Genomic DNA, 24235 nt, shown 5'->3' with positions numbered 1-24235 from the left:
TAACCACTACCCTAACAATGCCCGATGAATCACAGTTTGGGAGCATTAAGAACAGGCTTTTTTCTAAAGCAACATATGTGAACACTTCTGGAGGCAGTTTGCACATAAGATGGGCCAAGGACCTGATCCATAACTTATGAGGATATTGTTTGATAGCAACAAGAATTACAAGCTTGAGGTTGATAAAATAACTTGTGCTTCACATCTAAAAAGTATCTTTAATAAGCTTTCTATGAGTTTATAAACATCAGTAGATATTTTCCTAATCTTCACCCACTGAGAAATTTGGAAAAATGTACATGAACATTATAATCAATATTATTTAGATAGCAGTATATTCTCTTTCAAGGCATAACCTTTTAGATGAAGCTTAACCACTGATCTATAAAGTCAACATTTTTTTGTCTTGCCATTCCCATTGGCTTAGATGTAGCAGACAGAATTTCCCAAGTAAATTCAGACTACAGCCTGCTTTAGAAGGGTTGTCACTGACTGAGAAGAGAGCATTAACTATGTTTTCATGTACATTTATTGCTGTGGGTGCATTACATATTAAAATATAGGTTCAGCCACATTCCCCCAAATTCATCCTAGAGTGCACAGTGTAAGACCTCTATTTCTATGGTATTGAACTAAGACTTTCTGGTCAATCTGGAAGCATCCTAAGGCTTTCACCAGTCTTTTAATTCCTGGATTATTTTTTTCTGCCTGAAGTTTCCCTTCTGCTTCCCTTTTGTTTGCTATTAATGCTTCATCTCTTCAGGGAGGGTGATTCACTGTTAATCAGCTCATCTATTCTGAGACATTCAAAACCATTGCTCTATGGACAGGCCAGCAGGCATTGCTGTAACCCTTGTGCGGTTAAACCCTTCTGTTTCCTTAGGGGCTTCACTGCCTCTGCTGCCCTGTAACTGTTACACAATTACCACCAAACCATTGGGCCAGCTGCAGACATTAGTACCATCAACAGAATTGCAGAAAATGTAATTTGGGTTACCTAATGAGAAGCTTGTTTACATAAATACACCAGGTGAAGCCGGGGGGGGGGGGAGGGAAGTTCTACAGCTTGGAACACAAATTAATATTAGGCAGATAGGGAGAAAAATTTCCTGCACTTGAACAGAAACACCTATATCATGTTTAACATTTTTGTTTTCCCATTGTCTTTTAGCACTTTCACACAGAAAATACAGTTTTCACAATCTGAACAAATATTTAAATATTCAGTCTCTTGTTAGTTGAAATTTTGAATGAATTCTCCTATTTTATTATTGCCATTTGGGCGTTACAAGCTGTGTTCTGTATCCATGCACTGGATTCTGGAATATACACAACTTTGCCTTCTTCGTAAGTACAAAATAATGTGAGAGTGCACCATACCAATTCCACATCGAGTGCCTGTTTTATCCTTTAACTAGAAGAAATTCTGGTCACTCATCCTCTCCTCATCTTTCTGGTTTCCTCTGTCTTAGCACTACTAGATTTACAAGCTCACACTTGTTTTGTTAGACAGTCTTTTAAACTAGAGTTTCCACAGGCTGAATTTGCAGTGTTCATGTTGCCAGACCCATTAGCGTGTCTTCTGTAGCAAGGACAGAACCTTACAATATTCCATATACATTCGCATTTATTTTTATTAATTAAGCTCATCTCTATTAACTGTGAGCTTGAGGTAGGTCATCTTCTTCCTGCAATACACTAACATATTGTTTTCCAGATTGATTGTCTCATGCTCGTCACATAACCTACGTAACGGTAGTATTTCCTGCTCAAAAGTTTTAGCGTTCACCTGCACATTATCCAGGTTGAGAAACTGGTTGATGAGCAGGTACCAACATGGGGTTGCTCTCATAACTTCCTCCCCTAAGGGTAGGAAAATACCCTCATTACAAATCACCTACAAAACAGATGTTTCACTGAGACATATTTAAAGGTAATTACCACACACTGATTTTGCAAGCCATTTTTCCTGGCATTTGTTAGTTATCAGCCACTATCAGTTCTTCCACTACCTCAGATATCAGTCCTTTCAGTCTAGTTCTTGAAATCCAATTTTTATACCTTGTTTTCTCCACACTGGGGTGAATGCATACTTCCTAATCACTCATTTACTCTGTGAGAGGATTTAAATTGCTCATTTGAATCACCCAGCATTTTATTCCTTAGTATGTCCAGTCCAACAATTATCAAATGTAAATCAGTCTACTATTCTTGCATACTACACTGTTCCCATTAAATATTTACTAGATCTGTTCATATTAATAAGTTTACCAAATCTTTAAAAAGCACACTAAACAGAGCAAAACTAAACCTGTGAGTCTCTAGCTCTACCTCTTGAGTTTAGTATCAATGCACTTTCCAAAGAGAGTGATGAAATCTAAGAAACTGTTAGCCACTCTCAAAATGTTGCTGGGTTTTATTTCATATTGTTGAGTTATTTTACACTGTACCAGCATTGTATTTACCAGCTTCCTTATTTTTTTTCCTCATTACTGATTGTGGTTTTTTTTTTTTGTAACCAATTTTAACTACATTTCTATAAATCTAGCTTCATTTCATGGTTATACATATAACCTTTAGTGCACTAATTTATGTAAAGGGGAAGAATATCCCTGGTCTGAACACAGTAATTTTGGTTAAAAGTTACTTTATATTGATACAGGTATTTCTGTATGGGACAGGGAACACCGATATAGATCACCTTTATATAACACATGTCAGGGAGCAGCAAAGGCCACTCGCACCCTAAAGAAGGCCAGTCAGGAGCTGAGGGTGACCATAACACAGGCGGGGCAATGACCTGTGACCAGGCACAGCCCACAGGCGTGACCTGGGCCAGCAGAGCTGGGGTGCTGACAGCAACGGATCCTCAGGGCAGTCCCAGTGGCTGTCAGAGAAAAACCAAGGTAACAGGCCTAAGGTCAATCCAGGAAATCCAAGCAGTAATTCAGGATCAGGACTGGGTACAGCTATATCCACACCACAGCTCAAGCCATGACTGAATGCTGAGGCCTGAGCTCACATACGGCTCCTGTGGCAGAGGGTGTGGGTGGAAGCACCTCATCTCAAGTACTCAAATTAGTACTAGAAACACTCCTTCTCATCTACCCAAACATTTCTTTGATTTACTATAACTGTGAATAAATCTTCCAGGACTTTTTGCATAAATGCTTACCATATTTTTTATTTATTACTTGAATGAGGATGGCATGATTTCTCCTACCCAGCCTCTCTGGGGAGCAAATGGGATATAGAAATACCTCAAACGGCATATTCTCTCTCCAATCTTTCTAGCTGACTAGATTCTTCAGCCAAGCAGCAGTTTAGAGGTCTTTTTAAGCCAAATCTCCTATGTTTTTATTCCTCACTGCAGGTCATCTCGAACTCTAAAGTTAAAAATTGTTAAGTTACACTAGAAATTGTCCAAACCTTCCTGAAAATTTCCTGTAGAACATGTTTAATAAAATTGTTAGGTACCTGTTTGATCCTGTTTGCCAACTCCAGTAAGGCACATTTCAAAATCTGTTTTACTGCAATTTTTGAGTCAACGTAAGCTTTGTTTTCAGCAGACTGCACTCCATCTCTCCTCCACTTCTTTTTGAGAGGTCTCCAGTCCCCTTTACGACCTTACTTGGGCTTGTAATTCTTTCTAGCCATCCTTTATTGCCTTTTCAGCCGCTGTGGTTTCTGTGACCAACAGTGCAAAATGCTCTATCATAGCTCAGAGTACCAGCTCACCGCCCCTCTTTCTGCCTTTTTTTTTTCTTTCATTTCTGTAGTCCTGAGGCACCGGACACTTATTTCTGCCTGGGTCTCCAGCTTCTTGCCACGCCGGTCCTGTCCCCTCGGGGATGGCTCACCTCTTTACAGGGCTTTCCAGGACGGATAGTCCTGGTCCTCATCTGCTCTGGGTATCAGTCCCCAGAGGATTGCTAAGGGCTCTGGATCACGCCTGTGGCGCGTTTTGGCCCTGTTCGGGGGGTGCCTGACGGCTCAGCCCTCACTGAGGGGACACAAGGCGCCGCGGCGGGCCGGGAGGCAGCTGCCCTCCGCGACCCGCTCCTGGAGGGGAGCGTCGCGCTCAGCCCCTTTCCGGCGCTGGTGGGACTCTCTTGGCCGGTTTTGAAGCCGCTAAGCGCTGTTGGGGGGAGCAGCGGCGGCGGCCGAGGGGCGCTGCCCGCCCCGCCGCGGGGTTCCCGCCTGAAGCGCCCTGAGGCGCCGGCACCCGCCCGGGCGGGAGCGGGGCAGGGCGGGGCGGGGCGTGGCGTGGCGGGGCGGGGCCAAGGCGAGGCCGGGCGCGCGCGCACCTCTCCCGCGCCAACCCAGCGGGGCGCGCGGCGAGACTGTCCGTCCGCTGGCCCCGCCCCCCGGCCCCGCCGCACTACAGCTCCCGGCAGCCCCCGCGCCGCGCCGTGACTCGGCTGAGGCGACGGCGGCGCGGGCCGGGATGGAGTGAGGGGGCGAGTGGCGGAGAGAGCGCAGCCCACCGAGCCCCGGCCCCCTCCCCCCCTTGCTCTCTCTCTCTTTCTCTCTGGCCCGGGCCTATGCGGCCCCCCAGAGACCATGGGATCCAGGATCAAGTGAGTGCCCCCCCCGTTCCCCCCCCCCCCCCCCTGTAGCTCTCAGCCCCGCTCGCAGGCCCTCAGGAAAGCGGGAGGGCTCTGGAGAGCGAGAAGGGCACTTCCCCGCCCTCCTTCCAGCTCCGTGCGAGGCCGCGCGGGCGAGACCCCGACCGAGCCTACAGGCCTTGGGGTAGGGCGAGGAAGAGGGGGAGAAAGAAGGGGGAAGAGCGCTTCCCACCCCCCGCCCAGGCCAGCTCTCGGGCCGGGGAGGGAGGAGGCGCAGGGCTGAGGGCCCCGGGCCGTCACAGCCCAACTCAGCGGCAGGACCCCGGGGCGGGGAGCTCCCCCGGCTCCCTTGCCCTGAGGAGGGGAGGAGAGTGTGGTTTCCCGTCCTCAAACCCAGCCCTGGTGTGTTGTCTAACTCTCTTTCTCACCGTCTTCAGTTCTCTGTGTGGTAGCGCGCAGGGCCAGGCTGTGAGGGCAGTTTGCGTTTCAAGGGTGCAGGCCTTCAGGAGGATTGGGGCTGCTGGAATGGCAGAGCCTTCCTTGCCAGCATTGGTGACGCCTGTTTTGGGGGTGTGGTGGGGTCGGGAGAGTTCCGAGCCTCCTTGCCTCGATTAGAGTGTGCTGTAGTCTAGTTACGATATCTTGAAAGTGCATTAGCAAGGGGATTGGGGGAAGGAAGAGTGGTGTAAGTGATTAATGTGTTGGGCCTGCAGCTCCATGCGCTCAGTATTTTTTAAATTTTCATACAACCGCAGATTGGTTTATTGGTAAGCCCTGTTGGTATGTTTGGTATTGTCACATTAAAGATCTCAGTTCATTCATGTGCCTTTCCAGGCAAATTCAGTTCTCCTGAGACAGAGGGGTAATAAAGCTATCACCAAACAGGGAGTGCTGACATCTTCGTGCATGAGAGGTGTGATAGAGTGGAGAGGTGGAGAGATCCAGTTAGATTGTATTTTATTCAGCAGTTTCAGTAGGTGCTGTTGAGCAATTGCTTTTCCTTGTGGAACACAGTGTTCTTCAAGATTACATAGGGCTTTAACTTTTCACCTCTTCTGTTTAACCTGAATATGAGACTGGAGGAGACATAGTTTGTAGTGAACTTAGTGTGGTGACACATCTCCATGTTCCCAAGCCCACAGGCTGGATAGAGAGAAATGTCTGTCTATCCAGCCAGGTGTTTTAGGAAAATGTAAGCAGATAATGAGTGCTTGTAATGATAGCACTGAGCTGATTGCTTGGTTCCAGGAAACAAACTTCCTTCTTTGGGAGATACTGTGGGGTAGTTTTTGCACTCTTTCGGCACATGGGTTCTCAACTGTTGCTACAAAAAAATCAAAGTCTGAGAAACTAGTTAAACTCATCTTACATTCAAATACAGGTAGAATCTAAAATAGTTACTATTTTGACAGCAGAGCAGGCTGTATCTTCAGCTTGTACCTTCACGTATTGCAGTGGTCACCCTTGCTCAGGTCACTTCAGGATTATGATCTGAAATGACTTCTTACGATGACCTTATCTTACATCTATTAAAAGGCTGATGCTCTCTTAAAATGTAGTTTCGTTTGTGTACGTACTGAATCCACAAACTCTGTTTACCATCTCTGGGTTTTTGATTGCTAATTTGACCTTTAATGGCTTTGCATACACTTTGCTGAATGTGAACATGATCACTTGGATGAGACGCTTCAACTGGAAACCTCACTGGTATCAGTGAGAAAATGTAGCAGCTACAAGTATTTATTACAGCCAGTGGACTTCAGGACTTTTTCTGTGCAAAGTCTTTCAGTGTGAATGTGTCTCTCAAGATTACAGACAAAGCTCATGTCTTTCTCTGTCACCAGGAAAACATAGGTGATAACTCCAGATAAACATTACTTTTCATTCCTCTCGGACTTTGTGAGAAAACGTTTTGTCCATTATGTGATTAAGCAACTTTGCCTTGAGCAACAATTTATTAATTGCTTTTTTCCACTTTGGACACAACACTGTGCCCAGGTAGAGTAAGCACAAAATTTCAAAGCAATCTGGAAATATATAAAGAATGAGAGAGCCTGTCTGAGTAAGAGGCTTTTCTGGTCTGCTCTTCTGAGCTGGATGTTTAATCCAGCAAAGATTTTCGAGTTGATAAGTAGGTCCCTTATGGGGGCAGGTGGGAGCGTGAATGAGAAACCTATTTTATAATTGGGTACACTGAGGCATGTCTCCTTCAGTGGTGCCGCAAATATGTGTTGGAGCCCTAGCAAAAATCCAGTAGTCAGATCTCTTCCTCCTTGCTATAGATTGATAATTATGAGGAATATTAAACTCCTTGGCAGATGATCACTTGCACACACTGTGATATGCTCTGCGTGAAACCTGGACATATGTGTCAGTTACATTTTTGATGGATGTATAGTAATGAGTCATTTGAGTGAAAGATTGCTTAGAGAAAATTATCAGTAGCTGCATCAGAATGAAGTGAAAGAAATCAAGAAGTTGCCAGCAATCCCGTAAGCTTTTGGCTTGTGTATAGCTGCAGGCGAAAAAAAGGTAAATTGAGTATTGGGTTACACTGTTGGGTTAAGCTTCGTGTCGGAGCATGTCATACGGTACGTGCAAGGCACTCTGTGCCAGCGAGGTAATGTAAAATAGGAATCTAGTTAACCTGGCTGCTATCACTTCTTGGTAGTCTTCAGTACTCAAGACATTACAAGAGAGAAGTGATTTTTTTTTTTTTTTAATAATGTGTCAATATCAATCTGTTCAACAGAATTGCGTTGCACCGTACAAAAACTTCGCATGTTCCTTTCCAGAGGTGGTTGTAGTTCAGTGATGACAGAAGAGATCTCTAATACTAATCTGGAAATGCTTTCAGATATTGAATATAAAGTTTGCTATATACTGAAATGTAATAGGGAATACCAGGCAGAAAAACTTACATGTATGGAAATTAATCAGGGTTTGAGATGCAATTTCTGAATGGAATTAGTAATTACAGATTGATGCTAATAATTTTTTCTGCAAGAGTTGAGCAACTAAGTCTTGTTATAAGACAACTAATTATGAAGCAGTGTCAGGCTCTCTTATGCCTCAGTTTTTAAGTAGAGCGATACTTTCTGTAGTAAGTGCTATTATGTTTTCCTATGTGTAGAAAAAAAATGATCCTGACAGAATTAAAATAGGCTTTAGATACTGTAAGATATGTACTTCCATACATACAGCTTCAGAGAAGGACTTTATTTAATTTTGTTCTGCACAAATCTCTTAAAGTTTAGTGAAAACTAATAATTTTGATTCTAAAAGGTACATAAATATCTTATTTAAAATATTGTATTACTTCAATTTTACGTTGAAGTTATACAATATTTTTAATTTCTTATGGATTGCTTTGATACTAAAGCTATTTCTACATCAGAGAGGTTTGAAGTAACTCCTACAACTAGCACTTATCACAAAAGCATTCTTTTCTCATAGAGTTCCTTCCTAAATTTCTATTTACAAAAAGTAAATTGCGTTTCCTTCTGAAATTATCCAGTTATCAAATAAATGGCGTACTATGTATTTTTGTACATGTGTTCTATGTATTTTTTTATTGCATCTGTATGTTCACTTGATAACTGACCGTGGGTCTTTAAATGATGGTTGGGAGGAAAGAAAACTTTGTGTTTAAGGTTATAATGCTGTCGATGGTTTCAGCGGGTTGAGGTTTCAACACAGTGCACAGGTGGCATTAGATGTCCGCAGGGTAGTTTAATAGTCATAAAAATGGTCTGCAAAATATACATATTATGATGCATGTTTATGCTATTTTTGTAAACTGTATGAAGTCTCATAGTGCCTTGTTTCCTTAATTCCACTGAAAACTTATAAAATATTCAGAATTCAACAATGACTTCATTCTCATACTGAGGTGTTAGCTTGTTGAATGCAGCCTTTAATACTTAGTTTCTGACTTGGCAAAGCTACTTTAATTTCACTGTTCGTAGAAATAAGTGGACGTTTGTCATGGAATATTAAAATACAAAATGTGATGTCTTTTTGTCTGAAAGTTTTGGTATATGGTAAGTGCTCTTGCCAGCTGTGTTATACAGTGTTTTCACTAAAGAATTTGAACACAGACTCTAACATAATACTAAAAAGGTGTTTGTTATTTTATCCATTAGCTGTAAAAATATTATAAAATTTATAAACTTTTAATTAAGGAAACAGGGTGCTAAAAATAAAGACATAAACAAGGAGGGTAAGATAAGGCTGCACAGCAATATATATGAAAGGAAAAATACGTTTCTGGTGTTATGTGGGTATCATTTCACCTCATCCTGAACCATGATTGTAGGAATGTAGCTGAGAATCTCAATATTTGAAGCAGACTATGCAGCAACTCTAAGTAGCACAGAGAAAATTATGCAAGTTTGTTTTATACAGCAAAATAATAGTTGATTTATTGATTTTTGGATTTCTCATAACTTACAAATGTAGTTTTCTAAAAAATGGCTACTTAAGGCAAATCAGTTGGGAACTGGTAGCAAATTAAATTAACATTAATTGAATTGTGAACCACATTGTTGCTCCTGCGAGGTGCTCTGTAAAACTGTAGAGTGTGATCCTATGCTACTGAAACCAACGGTAGCTTTTCTGTCGATTTAAATAGGTGTGGGGTTTGGCTTAGAGCCACTTGAGTTACACTAAGTGGGCCCGTGGCATGGTTAGAAATGTTTTGTTTAATCCCTTTTGGTGTTAAAGTAGGATTAAAAATAAAAGAAATTCTCTGAAGAGTAGGCTGAACTCCTTGACATGTTTATATGTTTGGTTTGAGATGCTGGGTGAGATGAGTTTCATTTTTGAAATTACTATTCAGGTAGGAATTCTAGGAGATATATATATATATGTCTATATGTTTTTTTATCATTATTTTCACCCTTAACTGTAAGGAAGCTAACGAGATTTGCAAGTTAATTATACTTCAACAATTTTCTAATGTTAGATAGTTTACATTAACACACAGAAGACAATATTATCACTATACAAGCAGTCATAAATTTAGAGCAGTAATTATGCAGTTTTGATTCTTGGTTTAAACCAGAAAATCTAAGAATAAATGTCACATGTTCAGACTTACCAAATCCTTATTTCAGTAACTAAACAATTACAGTCTAATGTGTGATTCTCTTTAATCTCATAAAAATTTTGGAGTAGCTAAAATTGTTAGTCAGGAATTTAACTCAAAATATGCTTTCTTATATAATCACCTGCTGCCTTTACACGCTCCTTATGAAATTTAATTCCAGAGCTTCGCTTATGGACTTATATTAGTGAGAACTGGAAATGTACACTAAATGTTTTTTTTTCTTAAGTCATATATCATTAACTTTTAACTGGTATATTTATAACTCTGGAGCAGAATAAGTCTCCTCAAGCTTCATTTACATTTTGCAGCTGAATTTGGTATAATTTTTGACAATCGCACCTATTTCCTTATTTCACATGCATCTGGCAGCTTTCTAGATTTAAGACTCTGGAGTCTCATGAGGTGAAACCTTGTGCATTTGTAATACTCTCCAGCGTGGCCTTTTTTTTTTTTTTTTTTTGACAAATAGGTAGAAATATTTTGACAGGTATTAAAGAGGGGAACTGTCTTCATCCTAAATAAATACAGCTTATTAAGTTTTCCAATAATGTCTGCATAAAATGACTTTGCATCCTTTTGACTGCAGTTTCTTGTTTTGTTTTGTTTTTCCCTTTTCCTGTGTATATAGGTGTCATGAAGTTGAACTCAAGGGTTGCAGTAATGAAAATTGAATCTGGGTTGTTTGTCCCATGTTGGACAATGTGACTCTGTTTTCAGTTTGGTGAAGAGAAAGAAGTATTCAGGATTATTTTTTCTCCTGAAAAGAATCCCTCTATTTAGAACATAGGTGATTTACTTTCTTATTTGAAAGTAAAGGTGAAGCAAAAAGAACTTGCTTTTGCAAGGTGCACATGTAATCAAAATTAGTGTTGTGGCCAAGAACTGAAATAACTGTTGTTTCTCGGAGTAGCATTCTGAAAAGTGATAGAAAAGGCATGGTTTTATTTTTCTGGCAAAGTTCTGAATGATATGCCTGGGATATTTTAGTATCTAGAAACGCAGACTAGTCACAACAATTGAATTGACTTAAAGGTTCTGTGTGCCTGACTTCTATTGTTTTGATTCTTTTTTTTCTCTGTGGAAGTTTGTTAGACACCCTGTTCATACTAACTCATCTGAGCTTCAGTCATATCTTGTTACATACTAGTCAGGCAGAAAGATCTGATGTGAAATCATCACAGACTATAAAACAAGAAATCTAGTTTATCAAGTTGTCATTGTAACGTATGCATTCTTGGAACCCTTTTTGACTGAGTAATTGAAAGCACACTTGAAAAAAAATTCTCAATGTGCTAAATAACTTTTTTTTTCTTTCAGACAAAATCCGGAAACTACCTTTGAAGTGTATGCAGAAGTGACCTATTCAGGAATCAGTTGCGTTGGGAAAGGTACTGTTTTGCACTGTAATTCTACCTATTTATTGGCTGAAACTATTCTTAAGAACCATGTATTATGAGATAATGAAGTATATTTAATACTATGCTGTTCTAGCTTTTAAAGATATCTTAATTGCTGGTTCTGCAGAATCTTTTACAGTTAGGACTAATGAGAAATTCTTGCCTCTGTCCCCGATTGTGGGCAATTTTCTGATTTCTTTGACTGTTTTGCCTTTTTTGTCTTTTGAAATAGAAATAACTCTTACATTTGCTGCTGATATAAGGAATGGGTAGTTTTAAAACAAAAAATACGCTAAAACTTCTTGAGTGGAATTTATTTTTCATTCTTCTTTCTTGTCTACAGAAGTATTTTTATCTGTTCCCAGAGTTCTTCCTCTGATCAAATGATTTTTTTTCTTGAAATAAGACATGAATGCAGTTCATGATGTGGTTAACAATTTTAACAAACATTGTTATCAAGCCATAATGATACAAGTATTTTTCTATAATAATATTTCTGACAAGTATTCCTATGTTTATGCTAGAGAAGTCCCATAACTGCTGAAACCAATATGTAAGTATATTTGTGAATTTTTGATTGCACTTTTTTCTAAACCTGAGGAACTTGATCAAATAAGCAGGAAAAGCAAAGGTTGAAATTCGTAATCCCAGAATTTAGTTCAAGATACTGTTTTCTGAGATCTGTCTCTAGAACGTTACAAAAAGGAGGGATGTCAAAATTAAATAATTATGATTAGTCAACATATACTGAAGTAATATCCCTTTTATCTTTTATGAAATGATCATCCGTGTGTTGTATATATGGTACAATGAATCAATAGAAAGGATTTTTATATTTATTGACTGGAAAGCCACTTATCTCCTTTTATATCTGTATTTGTTTGTTACAACCAGCAAAAGTCAAATAGCTTCAACTCTTTCCTTTACTGCCAAATCCTCCATAGGAGTTGTAACTGGAATACAGTTTTGGCTTGTCCTACTGCTATATGCCATCACGACTATTTGATGTAACTGCAGGAGCCCTTTTAATAACTAGTCTTTGTTTCTGCACATCTGACCTGGATTCTAGTGCCAGAAAATCTGAACAAATTTGACCATAAACATTACATTGTACAGTACTAGTGTCTGGGTATAATCTTCTCTTTGAAGTTTGTTTGCATCCCCCTGGAGGGATTAATTCCCTGCTGTGGGAAGGTGGGTTAAAAAGCATGGAAACTACTTTACAGGTTTTTAATTGGAGAATTTAGTATACATTTTGTTCTATAAACCAACTGATTCTGTGGGAGTTTCACTTAGTTGTGTTTTTAGGTTTGTTGTATGCACTTATAGGTGCAAAATCTTCAGAAATTGTTTTTAGTGAGTAAAAAAATTGTTTTAATAATTGTTTTTACAACTCATATGTACTGAAGTTATTAATTCTCTCTGAATAATCTTTTAAAAGATTTTTCCCAACCAATTCTTTTATATTTAAGTGGTGCCCTTTATTCTCAGAAGTCTTAGATTTGTGTATCCCCAAATACTCTGTCCTTCTGTTCTAAATGAAGGTGGTGGTTTGATTCTCCGCAGCATCGGCTGTGTTTAACAGCTATGCTCTATCCCATTCTAGAAATACAGACCTAGAGACCTCCATGTAGTCTTTTCTACTTCTCAGCTAGGTGTTCTGTGCCAGAAGACCAAGCATACGTATCAACCTTTTTTCTGCAGTTGGGGAATGTATGTTACATGGCAAGGAGCAGTTACTGTCAAGAAAAGTAAAATGTGTAAAAGGTGTATAGGGAGCAAATTATCAGACGTGTTTAAAAAAGTATTTCTTCCTATGTAATGGATCCCAAAATTAACTAAGACAGCTGTTTTTGAAGTTCGTGTCTAGTATAATAGTGCTATTGATCACTTACAGTGCTCGTAATTCGTATATCCATCTTCTGACATGGGCTTGAGGAGAATGAATTGCTCCAAAGCTACAGCAGCCCTAGTGTGGGAAAGTGTCTGGCTTGTGGGGTGGTAAAACATGCCTCTATTTTGTTTTATTCAAAGGTTTGTGTAACTGTTGTGGTTTAACCCCAGCCAGCAACTAAGAACCACACAGCCGCTTGCTCACTCCCCTGCAGTGGAGTGGGGGATAGAATCAGAAGAGTAAAAGTGAGAAAGTAGCACAGGATGTTTTTCATGTGACTCTTAAATATCAACTGAAATTAAAAGCTTTAATATATTTAATCTTGCTGAAATGGGAGATAATGATGTGTGCTATTAACTACTGACAGACAATTGTACATTCAAGTAGCCTTATTGCTCAGGTAACTGTTAACAATATTGCATTAAATGTTTATTTGGTTAATAACTTTTGAAATGAATGAAAGCAGCATTATTCATTGACTATCATATAGAATCATTCAGGTTGGAAAAGACCTTTAAGATCATTGAGGCCAACCATAAACCTAACACTGCCAAGTCCACCACTAAACCATGTCCTTAAGCACCATGTCTACACGTCTTTTAAATACCTCCAGGGATGGTGACTCAACCACTTCCCTGGGCAGCCTGTTCCGATGTTTGATATAGAAGGCTCCCTCTTATCAAGATAGTTGATTGCAGAAGGCCAAAATCTGTTCTGGGCTCCAAGAAAGACATCAATAAACTGGAACAAGGTCAGTGGGGGGCCACCAAGATGGTGAGCGAACTAGAGCACTTGCACTGTGAAGGGAGGTTGAGAGTTTGGGCTTGTTCAGCCTGGAGAAGACTTCAGGGAACCCAAACAGCAGCCTCCCCTACCTGTGAGGAGCTCATCAAGATGAGATATCCAGGCCTTTCACAGCGGTGAGTGGCAGGAGGACAAGAGATAATGACAGACTGAATCAAGAGGTGTTCTAACTGAATATTGGGAATGTGTTCACCATGAGGGCAGTCAAGTATTGGCCCGGGTCACTCAGAGAGGTTGTGCAATCTCTATCCTTGGAGGTTTTGAAGATCCAGCTGGATTACAGCCTGAACAACCTGGTCTGACCTCACACCTGGCCCATCTTTGAGCAGGAGGTTGGGCTAGAGACCTCCTGAGGTCCCTTCCAGCCTGAATTATCCTATGATCCTAAGATCTAATTCCTAGAAATGTAAGCTTCAGGAACATCTGGAGGATGTTTTGTACTCTTAATAAGGTATGAAGAGAAAATTTCATTGAAACCAAAGAAGCTGAAAAAGCAAGCATTGTTTTATTCCAGTCCAGGCAGAATGCTGCCAAACCACAATGAAATGTGTGAACTGAGAAAGGAAGTGATCACTGGATCAGCTCAGCTGTGGTCTCTCTGTCCTTTCCCCTCTAGATCATTTAGAAATAATGATCATCTGTGCTCAGCATTGGTGATTTGTGTATTTTTTGGCACATGAAGTCTTTGGTACGTTGTACAATTCTAGCATTCAGTTGTATCTAAAAGCTGTGTTTGTACTTTTCTTTGCTATATTCGTAGATCTTATTTGGGGACTTGTGGATTTTTCTTACTGGGTCACTTTATGTAAATGTGCTATCTTTGTTTTGAGAACTGTGAAGCAAGATATCTGCAACTGTGACTACAGTGGTAAGATGAATATTTGTTAGTAAGAAGATATTTCCTTAAGAGAAGACAATTACCAAACCATTTTTTTGCCTTATGATTGTTGTGATTTCTGTGGAAACTGGGAATTCCCCTTAGCTAATTGAATCGAAGTCAGTGTTTGTGGGGTTTTTTTCCCTAAAGAAAATTTGACTTCTTAAAATAGAATGAAGATACAAAACTACTTTTATCTTAACCTTGTTCCAACTCTTTTTTTTACTTTTGTAAAATTTTATTTGGGCTGTCTGGAATTCAGAATTTCTTCACTTAATATTTCCATGATGCATTCATTCATGTTCTACTTCTCAGTTTCATCAAATAGCACTGTTCTCTTGTCCATACTCTCTTCTGGTTGAATGTTGATGCCTTCTCACCAAAAGTCTAAGATAGCAAAATAGAATAGAAAGAATGGAGTCTGCATCTTTACAGTGACAGTACATGGATGTTATATCTAGTGAGAAATCTGTGTTGTGTGTGTCAAGTATAAGTATGTCAGGCATAGGAACTTTGCAAGTCTAGTGCTTCTCACCAACTCCCACACACTTACTTTCAGGAGGAGAGGAAAAAAATAGTTGTGGTTTTATTTAAAAAATGGAATATTATTATAGGGAAAATATTGACTAAAACTTACAGTGTTAATACTTCTGATACTTTGATTCTTTCATTTGTAGTATCAAGTAAGCACTCAGGTGACTCAGAGGAAAAGGTGCAGTTCCAAGGCTGATATAGAAGCCTGACTAAGAGGCTGGCTTAAGTTAAATAGTCTTAATGGGTGTCTTTTGTGCAGTGGTGTAGTTGGGATTTGGAGTAAGATGATAATACTGTACAGATGGGCACAACAAAGTCAACTCTTTGAGAAGTAACTTTGGCTTTCAGCCATTTCAGGTGAACAGGGAGATTGTTAGGACTTAAAAAAAATTGCTTACTAAGACAAATTCCAATTCACATATGAGACTTTAATATTCTATAGCCTATGCATGGGCTTTATGTCTTTGCCTTTATATATTTTAGTGCTGTGTAGTTCTGACAATAGGAAAAATTCTAACTTTCCTTATCACTTAGATATAAGGAGGCCATCTACCTCACTAAATCCAGGTGTATTGCTTTTAAAAAAAACAGTCAAAAAGTTTTTGGATTTATCATGATTATTTTAGAGGTTTCACTGATACGAGTTAACCTTGCTTCAGGAATGAAATAAAATAGAGCCTCAAAAATCATAGATAAAGGGGAATAACAATACAGTTTATTGCCCAGCAGATACCAGTAATATATTCTGGACATCACCTATAATATCATTAGTTTTGCCTTTCTGCTGTGATAGTTAAGTAATTAAGTATGACTTGGGAGAAATGAGTAGATGTATGTTTTAGTTGACACTAAAATAATAACACTTCTGAACATTACATGCAAGGTTTAAGGTGTACCGTTGTTTTTGTTAGCATATTGCTTTATGTTATGTTTTACTGTTCACCCTAGTTTAAGAAAAAGGTTTAAAACCAAACTCTGTTTTCAGTGCTTTTTGTACTTAATGACACCAAAATCTTTGCAGCAGCAGATGTCTGTGCTGTTTGTTTCATCACTGATGTAGCTGGTGCTTCTCAAATTCAGGAAGCTAGAATCCATTTAAATCTTGCTGGAGATGCTAAGTTCTCTGGTGTTAGGGCAGTGTGTGTTCCATGAAATAGCACATTCCTAAGCAAATAATGTTGGAGGCTCTAAACTGAAGCTACAAATTACAGTTTTAACTTACTTTAAGTTTTGATGGTAAGTCTGTCTTTGGTGCATGATCTTCTCTCATTCATTGGAATAGTTATATGCAGTGGATAATTTGAGAGCAAAATAGATGCTTTGTATGAAATACTACTATTTTATTGGATTCCTCTTCCCATTTTTAAACGATGTAAAGGAGGGGAAAGTGCACTTTATGAGATTGTGAAGCCCTTCTAATGGAGGGCTTGTGTATTTGTCATGGCATCTCATAATAGTGAAATTCACAGAGGCTGAGGTAGTAAATGGCAAAGAAGTTGTATTGTTTCTTTTACAAGTTATAACGGCTTAAGTTAGCTTAAGCACTTCTAGAAATTCAGTTCTGTATTATTGACATATTGCATGTTTGTAAGTAGAGTAAAGTTGGAACCACGTTTCTTTTTTTAAACCTCAGCTAAAAGATTGTTTTGTTTTTTTGAGATGCAGAAATAGGAAGAATCTACTAGCAATTTTAGTTTAAATGCCTATGTAAAGAAAATGAAAGCATACCAACTACTTAAGAAATTTTTCTTTTAACTTTCAAAGCACTTTATGATCTAAAAACTGCTGCAGATCACTCATCAGAAATATGATGTGACAAATTTAAGGATCTTTCTGGACCTTAGGCAAAGATCCTCTCTTGTTAGAGGGGTCTGTGTGGAGAATTGTAGTCTAACTGTCAAACTGTTCAGGTAGAAAAAGAGAATTTGTTAGTCTAAAGTAACTGATCAAAATAGTCTCTAAAGTATGAACATTTGAAAGTAAATGCTCACAAGAGTAAGACACCCCCCTACACCCCTGTCTGGGAGGACGTAGCATGCTTTTGTATGGGGTTTTTGTGTTCTTGCCAAAGCAGACATTATAAAAGTATGTCAAATCTGTAGCTTTACCATGTAGTGTGCCAAAAGGCCTTTCTCTCCAAGGACCTCATCTTTCATCTTTTTGTGAGTGTAGCATAAATTCTTGCTGTGTGTTCAAGGAAAAAGCTAAAATGGTTTAGTACAGCTAAAGGTTTTATTTCTTTCTTTCTTTCCCCCCAAAAAAACCCCCATGGTAAGTTAGAAGCCTAAATGCAATAGCATGGACAAAGTGTAAGTGTTAGAGTTTAACAAATGTTCGCTAGATTAGTAAAGGAAATGTAGTTTATACTACTTCTTTTATGACAGAATTTAAAAGGTCTTGCTGTAAGACTCGCCATGTGCTTCTTTCTTTTCTCGAAAACATACCACTAAGTTGAAAAGGGAGATGAATCTTAGAAGGAAACTATTAACTCTGAGGTAGTTTATCATTGTTTGAGAGAAAGGATGAAATTTGCATTTGAATTGGCTCTGAGAGTAGCATGTACTACTAATCTTGTTCCTACTAGAAGCTTGTGAGTAGTTTAAGTACTTCCTTCTTTACTTTTCATGTTCTAGCCTTGTGTTGTTGTAATAGCTCTTTCCCTCCCTCCCCCCCCTTCCCAGTAGATCACAAATGTTATAACTTAAACTAATCGAAGTCCTTAACTCCACTGGGAGAAGTCATGATGTGCTTGGGCCCTAAAATTATTCTGCAGTTGTCACTATGGTTTCCATGATAGGACTTCCACAGGTAGAGAGAACTAGCAGGTTTCTGTCTGCAAAATAGACATACTGCTACTCCTTATCTTTGTGTCATATATTCTAATTTTAGATAATAGAGCAGTGCCTCCCATATAGATGAAATATTTTCTTGAACTTAAGCAAAGTTACTGGAGTAGGATTAAGTTAAGAATTGGTCATTCAAAGGTTCATAAACCTTACCTGTGCACCTCTCAGAGCAACCTTTTTTTTTTTTAAGGTGCAAACATTTTGTTGGTTGAAGTCTGCCTATTCTGTACTGAGAAATAGATAATGTACTGAAGGTTTAGGAATAACGAAGTGCAAAATTCAGGTCTCTTCCCATTAAATCAGGGGCTTTCTGTTGAACATGTGCTGTAATTCAGGTATCACAAGTTTTCCAATCCCATCTTTATGGTATTCTGTTGCTACACCTAACTTCCTAGAGCAGGATTGGAAAAGTAACCAAATCTGAGTAGATAGGTAGTATTGAGAAATTCTAATTCTCCTAAGCTGCTGCTTTGTTTTGCTCTTCCCATTTGATTGCTTTTCTTCTAAGTACAAACAAGATGGAAGATTTTCACAGAACTTACTAAGACTGCAGTATCCCCAGATCAAATAAGTAGCACTGTCTGAATTGTTTTGTTTGAAGACAGTTCACAGTTTGGCTTTTACAGTACAAATAAAATACACAACTCAATTTGAAGAGAAACTCACTTTATGAAAAAACATTGCAAGTCGTCATAAATTTTATCTTACCACATTTTTAGGTGTGTTCTTAGCTGATGATGCTAGATTTAATAAAAGCTCAAAATGTTAATATCAAGTACAACTGAATGTTCTTCCATTTCTGCAAGTTATTTTATGGGAAGAGATCTGTTTGTCCTTTTTGTTTCATGCTTTAACTACTTCTGTCTACAGTTTTTCTATTTCACAAGTATTTACTAGTCTGCACTATATTGCTACTGCTGGCACTGTTTAACTAGACAGAAAAATTCAGCACAGAAAGTCTCACTCACAAGACTTTAAACTCTTTTGTTGATTTATATTTTTTTAAAGGAGCTTGACATCTTCATCAAGTTCACAGTGGGCCTGCTTTGTTTGCTTTCTCTTGAATGCTTGATAAGATTTTTCTTCTATTGTTTTGTGCAGCAAGGACAGAACTTGCCATGGCTGAGGTGGTTTTTTTGTAAATCCACAATATGGTCATTGTCTGCTGCTGAATAATTGTGACTGCTTTTTGTACAACCAGAACTAAGGCTTTGGCTGTGAACAGATTCCTTCTTAGCGTGAAAAGAGACTAATCCATGTAAATACAGCCCCAAAATAAAGCTTTACAGAAAAAGGGAAAGGCTGCTAAGCAGGAGGGCAGAGGTCAGCAATTTAACCTTTAACCTAACAAATAAGAAGCATGAAAGTTCCCGAATTGGTTTACAAAGGCAAGCTCCTGTGATCTGTCAGTTTTTCTTTTCATGATAGAGTTGGGTGAGAAAACTGACTGACAGCTAGTGCCTTTTTAACTGCAGGTTGAAATTAACTGCTAAACTGAAACTTTCTAAGGCAGGGTTTTTTTAGTGATTTTAACAAATTATTTTCATTCACTAGCTGTACTTACAGTTTTCCTTGAATTTAGAGGAGTTTTGAGTGGTTGTTCTTTTTAAAGACCTCTTGAGAGACCCAATTTAGATACCAAATACTACTAAAACATTTAATATTTTAGCATTTGAAGCATTTAAGAATTTGATGAAGCACTTGTTGCAATTAACTCTCTGTGCTACTTTAAGAGTAGGGCCGTTACTCCAATAACGGCAAAGAGATTGTACTTTGGATAGAGTCAAAACCTTGTTAAATGGGCGGTGTGTGTGACTTTAAGGGAGTAATTTTAACTTGGTTCATTCTCAGTCACAAAAATTTCCAAGGTGGTTTGTTTTTGTTTGTCATTATTTAATCACAACAGGTAATCTCATTAATGAGTGTTAACTTTTGCTTAAAGCTTAATGCATCTGCAATCAGCTGTTAATCTGGATATAGACATTTCTGTAAAGAACTTTTAATTAGAGTGTCATTCAGATGAAGAAGAAACAAAGTAGTAATGACTTTAAAGTAGACTCCCTGTAGATTAAGAATAGCGATTTTGGGTTTTTTTGCCTAATGTTGTAAGCACCATCCCAGAAATGACTGACATATGGTCCATCCACAGTTGTACTGATGCTTCCTGTGAGTGTTTTCAACAGAAATATTGGAGTTTAGAAGTTGAGTCTGTGTTTAGTCTGTTGACATGTGGGTCGGTAGTTCTATCCAGAGCACTACTTTAACATGCAAGCAAAGCAAATTTGGTAAAGCAACAGATGAACTAGATCTATTTTTATTACTGGTTCTTTTTGTTATAGGTAGTTCCTTGCAAGAAGAGAATGTAAACTCTAATTCAAACAGAGGCCTGTTGGAGTGCCTGAGGCAATATTGGTCTGCTTCTCTTCGGTGTGATATTTTTTTATGATGAACAAAAAGAGACATTGTCAGGTCTTCATGTGGCTTTTGTTGGTTTGGTTTTGGTTTGTTTTGCTTTAAAGACTGAAATACAGTTAGAAAGACAATTTGAAGTTAAATTATTATATAAGTGTAAAATTCATTTAAGACTACTGTTTGACTTTGGCAATGGTAGTAAAAAAACAAACCCCACTTTTTGTGCTACCAGAGACAAGGCTGATCCTGCAGTATTCCTACATGAAATGCTGTAGCATGCTGATTCACAGCGAGGGGGTGGTACACTTCCCTGTAAGACACATTTTAATAGTAAAGAACTGTATTATGTTCTGTTAATATCCAATCGTGCTCATTATCTGTGAACAAGGTGTATCACCTGCTCTCCTGGATTCTGTCACTGGGGAGGGGAGAAGGAATGCTAAGGGAATGCTGCTGAATCCTCACTGAGGAGTAAGGAGTTTTTTGGCACTGCCGGGGCTACCAAGTTTTGGTAAAACACTTGTCAAAATTCCAGACATGACAGATTATTGCCTCTTGGGAAGATGACTTTTATGTCTTTTTTTGGATGGAAGCAGCTTTTGATATACTTTTTAATAGACTCACTTCATGGAAGAGTGGGGTAGAACCCGAGGAAGCTGAACTGCAGTATGATAACCTTGGATGGAGGGGTGGGAACAAACAACTGATAGTCACAACCTATTATCTGGAATGGGTTATAATCTGGCGAGTTCATTTGTGTATACTTCCCTGGGGATTAAAAAAACCCCCAACAAACAAAACCCTCAAAACCCCCAATGTTTAAGTTGGTTGTGATTTTTCTGAACTATTTCTTGCCTGGCTATTTGGAGAGTAACGTTTTCTAATTTGATGAACTAACTAGTAAAAACAAATGATGCATACTATAGATAGTCAAATAATACAAGATCATGTAGAAGTACCCTGTATCTGGGTGGAAAGTGCCGGTTAAAAGATGAGGAGCTGGAGTGAAGAATCCTATTTACTGTGCCAAAAATGCGTGGTCTGCCCCAGACTTGATCAGCTATTACAGTACATACACCTAGGGAAAGAATGGAAAAAAAAAAAAAGAGAACCTACAGTGGGTACTTTTAAAGCAATATCTTGGATATTGTAGCCAAAAGAATTTCCCCACTTAGAATTTGTGCTAGGATTTTCAATGGTGGTGAAGGGTATTACACTCACAACTCTCATTGCATCGTACTGGGGTTAACTGACTCCCATCTTTAGTTCCTTTGAAGAGCCATTGATGTTGAAACTACGTAGTTATGAATATACATAGTTGAAACATTACCTTTTTTTGAATTGATTGTTACATCATTTTGCCTAAGTAAATATTTACTCTTCATTTATGTCTAGTTGACCTATAAGATACTTTTGAGATCCTTGAGATCTCTTGTTCCAAAGATTCTAAAACCAGATCATCACTCTGGCAAAACACCTATCAAAAACAGTTAATTCAGACTCAAATCAAATGCTGAAATGTGAAGACAAAATAGCTAATTAAGTATCACAGTATAGGTACGCAGGTAGTATAGGTAGACTTTTCATATTTGTAAGCTTCATGTTTGACTTAATGTTATTTAAATCATGTGCTTTATCTTTTTGTGAATATGACACTAGGACAGTGCAAGCGAGTAGGGAAAGGTACTGGGATATGAGAAACAGCTCGGTCAGAATGGAAATTAGCTGATGCTGTCTCTTCAGTAGTGAGCTGAAGAGATGGTAGATCAGAACTGGCCTACGGTGAAGGGCAGGATCAAATTGTAATAAAATACGGCAGAGTGAAAAAAACAACCCCAAACACACCCCCTCCCAAACCAAAACACAACCCCCAAAACTTTCCTTGGCGTTAAGTATGAGATTTTCTTCTAAGGTTGTTCTTCGCTTGCACCTAGTATCTGGTTTGATCTGATACTTGCCTATTGATCTTTTACTCAGTTTAATTTGAAGAGGAGTTTCTCAAACATGTTAGAGAATTATTTACCTGATTGAATCTTTTTATTACAGCTATAACCTACATCTACAAATGCATTAAAATTCATACTTACAATTACCACTGACTAATATATTGATGTCATCTCATCCCATTTTTATCTAGAGGTGATATTTGCACATGGAAAAATGTTATAGATATGTTTATTTTGCTTCATTGTGATTAATGTCCTTCTACACTGAAGATAATTTTATGTGTGTCCTGTATATGTGTTGCTTTTACTTAATGGCTTAAATGCCCTACTTGTGTTTGTGATAATCTATCATCTTCTTTTGTACACAGTAGTGTTAAAAATTGTTTTGATTATGGTTTGAGAAAATTACTTGTAAATTATTCACTAAAAATACATACCACTTCAGTGTATCATAGATTCTGTCAGTACTATGTAATTAAATAGCTCTTAAAGATATTTTCTGCTGGAAAGAATTAGCCTATTAAAACAGAAGCATATAGCTTTGTGTGTACCTTGGCAGTATTCATAAACAGAAATAAATGTAGTGAGTAAATATAAAATATTGAACAAGTTAAATAATTCTTCTTTCATGAACTGTAGAGGTAAAGAGTAGCAGAATCTCACAATTTGCCTTCTCCCCTGCATGGAGATTGCAAAAAGGATGCTTTGTTGCACTTAAACGGTGGTATCCAATAATACAGTAATTACAGCGCTTTTCATTTTGATGTATTTCTTGATTGCTTTGCTTTACCCTGGTTATGGGATTAGGTCCTTCACTAAATCATCTTGAAGCAATTCTGTATCTAGACTAAATCCTTAGAATACAGTGGGTATCAATCACATGGACAATTAAAATTGAGTATTGACATGTTTTTAAAATAGTCATACATCTCAATTTTGTTTATCTCAAAGTTTTAAAAACCTAATGACCTCATTGCAGCTTGACTATAATTACCATGTTTAAACTTCTATGCATTTTTTAGTTTAAACAGCCTTTGTGTTTTTTTTAAACCAAAAGAAAATTAATGAGAAGAGACAAAGAGACATCAAAGAGGTTTTCCCTCTGATTGCAGTGTTAGAAGTTTTGCCTGAAAATAGGTTACATTTCTTCTGTTTTCAGCTGAATCCTCATTAACTTTACATTTTAATGATGTCCAGAGCAAATTATACGATTATGGTAGATGCCTTAAAGGGAAGCTTAAAGGACACCTTTTTAATGTTTGTTTCTTTATTGGTGGCAGTATTTGCACCAGTATTATAAACAGCGTTAGAATGCTAAAAGTAATCCCAAAACATCTCGGAAATATCTTCTATTTTTGCCATATATGTAGTATAAGTATCTTTATTTAATATTTAACACAAGTGGAGTATGTTAGGAGGATATCTTCATCTTTGTAGAAGAAAAATGTAAATCATGTCCCTTGAAAGAGTTTACAAATTACTTCTGCATCTTATAATCAGTTTAATTTACAATGATAAAATAAAATGAAGACAGGTGATGTAAGAAAGCCCCTGAATTTTTTTATTTTCTTGAACCCTCAGTGGAGAAGATGATTGAAAAGTTAATAAAGTGATTGTATTTTTACAATGACATAAAGTGTTATTGGGGGAACTTGGTGGAATTTAAATTTATTCCATATAAGGGAACACTATTAGCAGCAGTTTTGTGTTCTAATGTACCTCTCCTACTAAAAATTAAGATTGCATATTTACCTTTTTAGATGAAGAATTGTGTTATATCAAATGCAGCAACAAGAACTTGTATTGGGTACACATCAAAAAAGGTTAACTGAAATTGTCAATAGCTT

The 24235-nt window shown here is 38.1% G+C and overlaps 1 protein-coding gene across 13 annotated transcripts in view; it reads left to right on the top strand.

Annotated features, from left to right (window-relative positions):
- The first annotated feature begins 4336 nt into the window (after positions 1–4336).
- DENND1A (DENN domain containing 1A) overlaps positions 4337–24235 on the top strand; it is a 215024-nt gene continuing 195125 nt past the window's right edge. For 11 of the 13 annotated variants that reach the window (XR_012625890.1, XR_012625891.1, XM_074846656.1 and 8 more), the window contains exons 1-2: positions 4337–4580; positions 10996–11066. Coding sequence is in view for 8 of the 13 variants with exons in the window: in XM_074846662.1 (XP_074702763.1) it covers positions 4564–4580; positions 10996–11066 (88 nt within the window). In the remaining 5 variants the exon portion in view is untranslated. The remainder of the gene's footprint in view (positions 4581–10995; positions 11067–24235) is intronic. The other 2 variants (XM_074846657.1, XM_074846655.1) reach the window with 1 other exon arrangement.

The sequence above is a fragment of the Strix aluco genome, chromosome 20 (genome assembly GCF_031877795.1).
Source record: "Strix aluco isolate bStrAlu1 chromosome 20, bStrAlu1.hap1, whole genome shotgun sequence".
Taxonomy (NCBI): Eukaryota; Metazoa; Chordata; class Aves; order Strigiformes; family Strigidae; genus Strix; species Strix aluco.
Note: the sequence above shows the minus strand (reverse complement) of the source record. Positions and strands in the feature narration are given on the sequence as shown.